The sequence below is a fragment of the Chrysochloris asiatica genome, unplaced genomic scaffold (genome assembly GCF_000296735.1).
Source record: "Chrysochloris asiatica unplaced genomic scaffold, ChrAsi1.0 scaffold00260, whole genome shotgun sequence".
NCBI classification, from domain to species: Eukaryota; Metazoa; Chordata; class Mammalia; order Afrosoricida; family Chrysochloridae; genus Chrysochloris; species Chrysochloris asiatica.
In genome coordinates this window covers 1,055,846-1,066,919 of record NW_006408778.1, presented here as the reverse complement: position 1 = coordinate 1,066,919, position 11,074 = coordinate 1,055,846, and the positions used below count along the sequence as shown (strand labels likewise).

The 11,074-nt window shown below is 37.7% G+C and overlaps 1 gene segment (V, D, J or C); it reads right to left on the bottom strand.

Moving 5' to 3' along the window:
* Nucleotides 1-1,945: 1,945 nt before the first annotated feature.
* On the bottom strand, nucleotides 1,946-2,390 carry LOC102817465. The segment is given in 2 exon segments: nucleotides 1,946-2,262; nucleotides 2,345-2,390. Coding segments are annotated over 2 exon segments (363 nt in total).
* Nucleotides 2,391-11,074: the final 8,684 nt, after the last annotated feature.

The following is an 11,074-nucleotide window of genomic DNA, read 5'->3' as shown; positions in this document are numbered from 1 at the left end:
CGCTATGAGTCGGTTCCGACTCGATGGCACCTGACAACAACAACAACAACAACAACCAGGTGGAATACACACAAATAAAAATGACTACATCTTTGGAAAGAGATGTTGGTAAAGCTCCATATCATCAGTGAAAACAAGGACAGGAGTGGATTGTGGAACAGATCATATGCAAATTGATGCTGAAACTCAAGAAAATTAATATACATCCATGAAATCCACAATATGATCTTTAATATGTCTCATCTGAATTTAGAGATCATCTGAAGAACAGATTTGATGCATTAGATACTAAAGAAAGAGTGCCAGAAAACTGTTGAATGACATTTGGAACATCATGCAGGAAGGTAGTAAATGATCATTAAGAACACAAGAAAGAAGAAAAAGAACAAAATGGTTATCAGAAGAGAGTCTGAAACGTGATCTTCATTGTAGAGGTGTAAAAGTAACTAGAAGAAGCAAAGAGGTACAAGAATGGAAAGAAAATTTTAAAAGTCAGCTAGAGAAGACACAGTCAATGTGCATAGAAATGGAAGTAGAAAACCAAAGGGAATAATTATTATCAGCTGAGGGAACTGATAAAAAAATTTAAACTACAACTTATGTCATTGAAGGATTCTATAGTTTTTTCAATAACTTCATATGCATTAGAAAGTTGGATAGTGAATAAGGAAGACTGTAAAATAATTGGTGCATTTGAGTTATGGAGCTGGAGGAGAATATTGAAAGTACCATAGACGGCTAAATAACAAACAGATCTGTGTTGGAAGAAGTACAGCCAGCATTCTCCTTGGAATCCAAGAGAACCAGACTTCATATCTCATACTTCATAATATCAGGAAGGACCAGTCACTGGAGAGAGATGGTGGTAAAGCTCCATATCACCAGTGAAAACAAGGCCAGGAGTAGATTGTGGAACAGATCATATGCAAATTGATGCTGAAACTCAATAAAATTAATATACGTCACTGGAGAAAGATATCCTGTTTGGCTAAGTGGAAGGTCAGAGAAGAGTAGGAGGAACCCCAATGAGATGTTTTTTTACAGTGGTGGAAGTGATGGGCTCAGGTACAGCAATGGTTGTGAGGTTTGTTCAGTACCAGGCAGTGCTTAATTGTGTTCTACATAGCATCACTATGAGTCAATACCAACTCGATGGCACCTAACAATAACAAATACTATTGAATTCAAATACTGCTGAATTTGAATCACCAACCTTGTTGTTCAAACAGACCTTGCAGGCCAATATTTATCCTATAGTGTCACACTTGGAGTATCAAAAAGGATCATGATAAATGGAGAAGACATTGAAGTCTTTAAAAACTTCACAATGTTTGGATCCCACAGTCAGCACTCATGCAAACAGTCAAGAAATCAAAGGACATATTTCATTGGGCAAGTCTGATACACAGACCCCTTCAAAGTGTTCAAGAGCAGATATATTTTAGTAGTCTCATATGTATGTGAAAGTTGGACAATGAGTGAGGAAAACCATTAATTGATCCATTTGCATTAGAGTGTTATAGGGGCTTGTGGACTTCCAGAAGAACAAACAAATCTGTATTGACAGCAACACATCTAGAATGCTCCTGAGAATCAGATGGCAAGATTGTATCTTTCATACCTCAGACATGTTATCAGGAGGGACAAGTCCCTGGAGAAATACATCATGCTTGGTAAAGTGAAAAGTCAGACTCCCACTAAAATGGATTAATACAATGGCAGCAACAATAGTTTCACATATAAAAACAATCATGAGGATGGTTCAGGCCCAGACAATGTTTTGTTCTGTTGTGTATATGGTTACTATGAGTTAGAAATGATTCCATGGAACCTAACAACAACAATATAAAGTACTGCAGCCTGCAGTCTAATTATCCCTTTCATTTCTTAAGTCAATGCAGCTGCCTTCTCATTCAGGGTTTTTGACACGCTCAGGATGTGGTTATCACACTGTGTCTTTCGCACAGTAATACATGGCCGTGTCCTCAGGGCTCAGACTGCTTAGATCCATGTAGGCTGTGCTTGTGGACTTTTCACTGGTGATGGTGACTCTGCCCTGGAACTTCTGTGCGTAGCTTGTTCCACCACTGCTTGGATAAATATACCCGATCCACTCAAACCCATGTACAGGGCTCTGCCGCACCCAATGCATGTCATAGCTAGTGAAGGTGTATCCAGAAGCCTTGCAGGAGATCTTCACTGATGGCCCAGGCTTCTTCAGTTCAGCTCCAGATTGCACAAGCTGGATCTGGGAGTGACTGCCTGCTGAGAGCAGATTGGGATGGATGAAATTGCTTGACTACCCAAAATGCTTTACCCATCCCTGGGATTGAGAAACAATTACCTATAGCTGCTGCAACCAACAAGAGTGTTCTCCAGATCCAGTCCATGTTTAAAGAGCTGTTTTCCCAGAACTTCCACAAAGCAGTGATGCTGTTGTTGGTTGGTGCTCTGGTACAGAGATATATAGTTATTTGACATAGTAGATACCCAAGAATTTACATATTCATGATGCAGTGAACTTCATGTATTTGCATATTCATGAGGCAGATTATTTAAGACTTAGGTATGGGACCTATCTGAGGAACATGTTTATTTTTAAATGATTTAAAAGACACAACATTTTAACAAACAAGAAATGCGAAAGATGCAAACATGGATTTTGATTCTTCAAGTACTACTTGGGGACTTGGATTTTCTACTATATCACTAAAGTCTGAGTGTGTGGAGCCCCTCCAATTGAAGAACACTGTGAAGGAGAACAACCATGTTTCATGTTTCATTACAATTTCTTAATGGAAGGTTTGAATAAATAAGGGTTGTTGTTGTTGTTGTTAAGTGCCGTCGAGTTGGTTCCGACCCATAGCGACCCTGTACAGGGTTTCCGAGGATGTAAATCTTTACGGGAGTAGAAAGCCTCATCTTTCTCTCGTGGAGCGGCTGGTAGTTTCGAACCGCTTACCTTAAGGTTTGCAGCCCGATTCGTAACCACTACGCTACCAGAGCTCCATATAAATAAGGGTAAGAGGTATGAAATTAAAGTTTGTCTCTGGATATGACACTGAGTAGACACTACTGCATCTTGGTTGAGTTGTTAGAGTGAAATGTGTTGTTCTGAGCTGTCATCAAGTCAGTTCCAACTCATGGTGATTCTATGTACAAGAGATGAAAACACTATTGGGTCCTGTGGTCCTGTGCAACCCCTCACATTCCTAAGCTTTAGCCACTGTGTCAATTCATTTCAATGAGATTGAAATATGGCCTGCAGAAAATTTATTTTAATCCAATATTTTTTCTAGTGAATTCTATCAAATATTTAATGAAAAATAATGGTAATTCTATACAAACTATTCTAAAATAGACAACTTGTTTTATGAGTCCAGCAAAATCTTGTTATCAAAACTTTGAAATAAATTTGTTGTTGTTGTTGTTAAGTGTCATCAAGTTGGTTCTGACCCATAGCGACCCTGAACAGGGTTTTTGAGTTTGTAAATCTTTACGGGAGCAGAAATACTCATCTTTCTCCTGTGGAGTAGCTGGTAGTTTTGAGCTGCTGACCTTGTGGTTTGCAGCCTGATTCGTTACCACTATGCTGCCAGAGCTGAAATAAAAGTACACACTAATAATTCTTGTGAACATAGACACAGTTTTAAACAAAATATTAATAAATTAAATCCACCAATATGTATAAAGAGAATAACAAACCACAACCAACTGGGTTTAATCCAGAAACGTGAGGTTGGTTTAATATTTAAACATCAATCAATTTAAATTGCCACATTAATGGAATAAAGGGAAAACCTGTGACCTTTTCAATATACACACACAAAAAAATGTGTTGTAAAATTATATATCTATTCACAATAAAAACTCTCACAAATTAGAAATAAAAGAGATACAGTACTTCTGCAAAAACATTTCCAATTTCCTATTTCTTACTTAATAATGTGTTCAAAACTTTCAAGTTCTGGGTCTGGACAGCCCTGGAGATCCAAAGAAGGGTGATGCCAATCTCCAGTCATTTGGGTTACATGCACTTTTCCTTGACATCCTTTTCCTTCCCAACTCTATGGTCCACCTCAATGTTTAGGGAATGGATTTTGTTTTCTGGCCTACAAGTTTCGTTGAGAAATTCTATTCTAAATTGTACAATCACCAATTATAACAAGGCCTACACAAAAATCCCATATTTTATTAAAACAGATTTCAGAATTGTTGTGTGGAGAAATAGCAGGCTCTTGAATATGGAGAAATACAATACATTCTCTCAACAATATATTTTAAACTCACAGATAAAGAAATACTTGATGATACACTGGTATTCTTTATGGATCCATGTGAAATAATTAGCCTAAAGATAAGTTCCCCAGACCTTCTCATTACAATAAATGCTTTCCACAGACTTTTAATAATAGATTGTAGATTTTGAACAGTTGCTCCCCTTTCTGTCATCTAATGTTGGCATGAAAAGTTAAGCCTTAACATTATTATTATTATTATTAAATTTTAGGTTTACTCAAAAGATGGGGAAAGAAGCATTTGTGGGAAGCACCAGAACAGATTTTGCCATAAAAAATATTACAGAAAAGAGAGTTTCCTGCTTATCCCTAAGAGGAACCGCCCCCTACCCTGAAGGAAACCATGACCAAATGCCCTGTATCTGTTCCATATTTTCAGTGGGTTCTGTATGCCCCCTGCAGGAAGTTGCCTTTCTGCAGGGTTATTCATTACCTGGGTTCATACTGTCTTCCCTGTCTTGAACTCTCACAGTAATTTATTGTGGCATTCTCAGCTCACATACTGGTCATTTCTAAGTGGAGTTTATCCCATTTTTCTGTGGTTATTCATAGGTTAAAGGTGAGTAATGGTCTGTGATGCTTTTCACATGAATGGAGAAGTGCACTAGTTATTCAAGCACTTCTTTATCCCCCTCTCTCCAGTAGGTGCTCACTGCAGAGCACTCAGCTAAGGGTCAGCACAGTGTTATCTCTAGAGTGGGTGTTATCCAGGGCCATAATTAATGGAAAACATCCATTGTTGGAAAACCAACCTGGACTCACTCCATTCCTGTGTCTTAATGCCTTTTGAAGTATAGTGTAGTGCATGCATTGACGTCTAGTCATTGTTTGTACTGGAAAAAAGCATTTCCCATGAATAAGTCTTTGTTCATTTTAATTTTTACATGCAAATCCATCCTATCACAAATAATGTAGTTCAGTTATTGATTCTTCTTTGTTATCAACTTTTGCACTCTAAACAAAGGAAATTATCAATAAATCACAACTGCATATTTGATGAATTTTAGATTTTAAATTTTTTATTAAAAGTTCAATTTCTTTACCTTTGATATAGAGTGTTGTTGTGTAAATTTCAGTAACAGTCATATTGACTGGTCTTCCTTGGATCCATATGTAAAATAATCTATCACTCCCAACAATATACTTTAGATTACATTATGAAATGTTCTTTTGGATGATGAATGTAATGCCATTCCTCTCCATTTCATCATTGCTATCGTAACAAAACAGTATTGTTTGATTTAAAATGATCAACACTTCTCCATTCCATTTTTATAATGACTAGGATATCAATTTAAACATTTAACCTATTTTTAACATCTTCCAAAGATCTTTGAATCATTCATTGTATATGCCATATTGCAGATATTAGTGAACATTTATAGCTGTACTTCCTAGTTTTCTTTATATTTTCATTAGCGTTAATTTTGAATTGAATTATGATTTACTAAAGAAATCAGTTTTCCATTCAACATTTCATGCATATTTTATTTCACCTTTTATTACAATCACCATAATGTAATATCACTTAGCCCACTTTCTCTTGGTGTTCCCTGTTTCAAATACTACTTGTTTCCTACCATTTTGTACCTTCTGAAATTTGTCCTTGAGAAAAAAAAATACTATTTTTGTTCTCATCCTTACATCCTTAGTGTTATTATTCACCTACAGAACCTTTTTTGTTTGTTTGTTTTGTTTTTAAACTAAAGTCAAACATGAAAATTGAATAAGGGCCACAGTTCAGGGGTTCCACCAGTCTCTATTTGACTAAGCAAGACATTTTTTATGATTTAGAATTTTATTTAGAGAGTAATCTTATTTTACTATATTGTGGACCTTTTTATGCAGGTCATTCTGAGCAGTCAGTGGTAGCTGGGCAACATTTAATACTTCTGATCTCTATGACTATTAGTCCATTTGACTAGTTCTTTCCATATGTCTTACATTTTCTTCACTCATCTTTTTTCTGAGTGTGGAGAGACTACTATGTGCACCTTAGATGGCCACTCACAAATCCAAGGTTTTTTTCAATAACCTTATACTGTTAAAGCTGTATGATTAATAAGGAAAAGCAAATAATAATTTATGTATTTGAATTGTGGTGTTGTTGAAGAATACTGAAGTTGCCGTCGTCTAACAAAAGAACTAATGATTCTGTATTGGAAGTACAGCCACAATAGTCCTTAGAATCAAGGATGGTGAGATGTCATCTCATATACTTTGAGCATAATATCAGGAGGGACAAGTCCCTGGCACAGGAAATTATGTTTGGTAAGGTCATAAAAATATATAAAAACATTAAAACATAGTGGCTGCAGCAATGGGATCAAATATAACACCAATTATGAGGATTGTGCAGGAAAAGGCAACCCTTTAGTTCTGGTGTATGTGGGGAATTAAAAACAACTTAAAGACACCTAACAACATTAACAACATAGCACTTAATCAAACCCACATCACCACTCCACTCCAGGAAATTCATGTATGCATAGTCATGCGTTTATATATATGCACATATATATATATACTATTTATTACATGAACAGATAAAAAGACATAAATTATATTTGAAAAAAAAAAATAACATTCATTCATGACTAAAAATATAATCATTTCCATAGTGTGATGAGCATAAACGAACTTCCATGGAAAAGATGCAATATCTCTGTCTTCACAAGCAGGCAAGAAAGGAATCAAACTGCACAGCAGCACAAAGCCAATTCCTCTGGGGTTGAAGTTAGACATATCTTCAATTTTCTTTATCCTATTTTTCACCAACTTTCACTCCTACAGAGCTCTCTACTTCTTAGTTGTTGTTGTTGTTGTGTGCCTTGGAGTCAGTTGGGATTCATAGCGACCTTGTGCAGGGTTTCCGAGTCTGTAAAGCTTTACTGGAGCAGAACACCTCATCTTTCACCCGCAGAACAGCTGGTAGTTTCGAACTGCTGACCTTGTGGCTCGCAGCACAATTTATAACCACTATGGTACCAGACCTCCTTCTCTTAGTTGTTAGGTTTGATATTTTATTGCTGTTGCCACACAAAACACAAAAAAGCATATTCAAAGTTATGGGGCTAATTAAAGAAGTTAACTGATTGTACTTCAGGGATAGAAATGCTCAGAACATACTTTTTTTAGTCAGGACAGAATTTTCTCAACAATGACTATGTTGTTGTTGTTGTTAAGTGCCATAAAGTCGATCCTGACCCATAGTGACCCTGTGTAGGGTTTCTGAGGAGCAGCTGGTGAGCTTGAACCACCAAGCTTGCAGTTAAAATGGCTTTGCCGTCTGATATAGGACATTTTTGTCTGTTCAAGGTTCCTTGATCTGGCCTCTGCCAATCTCAAGTAATGTTGCAAAACTCCTTTAGCTCTGCTGCTATAACCTAAAGGACACTGCACTCCAATTAAGCCCCAGTCAGAAGACACACAGCTCTAACTCTGTTTGTCAGTAAGCCTGTTGTTGTTGCTGTTGAGAGCTGTTGAGTCAGTTCTGATCCATCCCACTCTGTATAGGATTTCCAAGGAGCACCTGGGAGCTTGAACTGCAGACAATGCTAGTTGCCCAATTAAGAGCTTGGAGGTATCACATTTCACAAGCAAGACTGTGGCCCATGGACACTTAGTTTTATTTGCCCTATGGACTAGGAAGTCCATTTTGTAGCTGGTGATAAGGCTTTAGTTTCTGGTATTGCCATTCCTCCAGTGTCAGAACTCTATATCCTTGGACCAAAGGTGTTGAATGAATCTTGGGGTGTCAAGACAATCTCCACTGCTACCTCTTCTTCATTGTTGGTAATGAGATTCTATATCCTGCTTCTGAGATGTCTCATTTTATACCTAAATTAGAGTTCTAAGATTTTACAATCATAATGAGCCCTGTTAAAAATCACTCACAACTGTATCATGTTTTCTTTTATCATGTTTGTCCAACTGCTTTTACCAAGACCCATCAGGAATAAAGATGTTAAGTGGGAGTTATAAAACTATTGGTAGGAGAAAAATATGAAGAAATCTGAGCTTTATCTGTCTCTCTGAATTTTGCCTATAGGCCATTTGTATATAGTAACTTCTCCTATTTAACTTCCTCAGTTGCTCAACCCCAAAGTTAGACAATCTACAGCCTCATTGTTCCTATCGTCACCTCTCACATCACAGATGCTTTCTTCCTCTGGATTTCTAACACACCCAGGATGACATCATCACTCGATGTCTCTCTCACAGTAATAACAAGCAGTGTACTCAGAGTTCATCGTTTATCTTCAAGTATGCTGTGCTTGTGAACATTTACCTGAGTATGATGACTCTACACTAGAACTTCAGGATGTAGGTTCTTCAACCACTGTCTGTATTCAACCATTCTATATACTCAAATCTTTGCCAGGGGTCTGACAAATACAGCACATATACTAGGTGTAACCTAAAGCTTAGGAGGAAACCTTCATTTATGTCCCAGGCATTCTCACGTCAGATCTACACTGTAGCAACCATACCTGATAGTGGATACTTGAGGAAAGAGGAAAATGTAGGGTGAAAGGCCCTCACAGTTCTATATCTGGGGACATTTTTATCTTAGTCATGGCCACTAAAAAGAGGGTTCTCCAGCCCCTATTTATAGGGAGGTATCTATGTTCTCATGTGATTCTGAATGACAGAGCAGAAGAGAAGAGAAGTGGTTATTAGGTGATGCTTTGTGGTAAATATATATATATATATCAATATTTAAGTCAACATTGTTGTTGTCAGGTGCCTATGAGTCGGAATCGACTCATAGCGACCCCATGCACAGCAGAACGAAACAATGTCCAATCCTGGGTCAACCTCACTACCACTGCCACACTTGAGTCTATCAATGATGCCACCTGGCTGATCTATCTCGTTGGGGGTCTTCCTCTTTTTCTCTGACAATCCATCTTACCCAGCATGACATCCTTCTCCAGCGACTATTCTCTCCTGACAATATGTCCAAAGTATGAGAGATGAAGCTTAGCCATCCTGGCCTCCAAGGAGCACTCTGGCTGCACTTCTTCCAAAATAGATCTCTTGGTTCTTTTGGTAGTCCATGGCACTTTTAGTATTCTCCTCCAACACCACAACTCAAAGGCATCAATTCTTCTATGGTCTTCCTTATTCACTGTCCAGCTTTCGCATCCATATGAGGTTATTGAAAATACCATGGCTTGGGTCAGGCGCACCCTAGTCCTCAAGCTGACATCTCTGCTCTTCAACACTTTAAAAAGTTCCTGTGCTGCAGATTTGCCCAATGCAATATGTCGTCTGATCTCTTGACTGCTGCTTCCATGAGTGTTGATAGTTGATCCAAGAAGACTGAAGTCCTTGACAACTTCAATCTTTTCTCTGTTAAAAAGAATGTTGTTTATTGGTCCAGTAGTGAGGATTTTTGTTTTTTGACATTGAGATGCAACCCATATCGAAGGCTGTGTTCTTTGATCTTCATCAGTAAATGTTTCAAGTCCTCTTCACTTTTAACAAGCAAGGTTGTATCATCTGCATATAGCAGGTTGTTAATGAGTCTTCTTCCAATCCTGACGCCATGCCATGTTATTCTTCAGAGAACCCAGCTTCTCGTATTATTTGCTCAGCATACAGGTTGAATAAGTATGGTGAAAGAACACAACCTTGTCACACACCTTTCCCAATTTTAAAACATTCAGTGTTCCCATGCTCTGTTCGAACAACTGCTTCTTGGTCCAGGTACATATTCCTCAGAAGTACAGTTAAGTGTTCTGGAATACTCATACTTCTCAATGTTGTCCATAGTTTGTCATGATCCACACAATCGAAAGCCTTTGCTTAGTCAATAAAGCATAGATAAACATCTTTCTGATATTCTCTGCTTTCAGACAAACTCCATCAGACGTCAGCAATGATATCTCTCGTTCCACGGCCTCTTCTGAATCGAGCTTGAACCTCTGGAAGTTCTCTGTCAATGTATGATTGTAACATTCTGTATTACCTTTAGCAAAACTTTACTCACTTGAGATATCAAAGAGATTATCTGATGATTTCCACATTCCATTGGGTCACCTCTCTTTGAAATGGGCACAAATATTGATCTCTTCCAATCAGTCGGCCAGATAGTTGTCTTCCAAATTTCTTAGCAGATATGAGTGAGTGCCTCTTGTGCTGCCTCACATTCTTGAAAGATTTCAATTTTTATTCCACCAATTCCTGGTGCCTTGTCCTTTGCCAATTATTTCAATGCACTTTGGACTTCCTCCCTAAGTATCATTGGCTCTTGTTCATATGGTATGTCTTGAAATGGTTGAACATTAATAATTTCCTTTTGATACAATGATTCTTTGTATTCCTTCCATCTTCTCTTAATGCATTCTGCATCATTCAATAATTTTCCCAGAGAATCTTTCAATAAGGAAAGTTGAGGCTTGAATTTTTTCATTTTCCCCAGCTGAAGAAATGCTGATTGTGTTCTTCCCTTTTGGTTTTCTAGTTCCAGATCTTTGCATATTTTATTATAGTACCTGGTTTTGTCTTCTCAAGCTGATCTTTGAAATTTTCTGTTCAGCTCTTGGACCTCTTCAATTCTTCTATTTGCTTTAGGTTCTCTGCACTGGAGAGCCAGTTTCAGAGTCTCCTTTGACATCCATTTTGACCTTTTCCTTCTTTCTTGTCTTCTTAATGACTTTTTGCTCTCTCCGTGTATGATGTTCTTGGTGTCATCCCACAACTCTTCTGGTCTTCGGTCTTTAGTGTTTAATGTATCAAATCTGTTCTTCAGATGATCTCTAAATTCA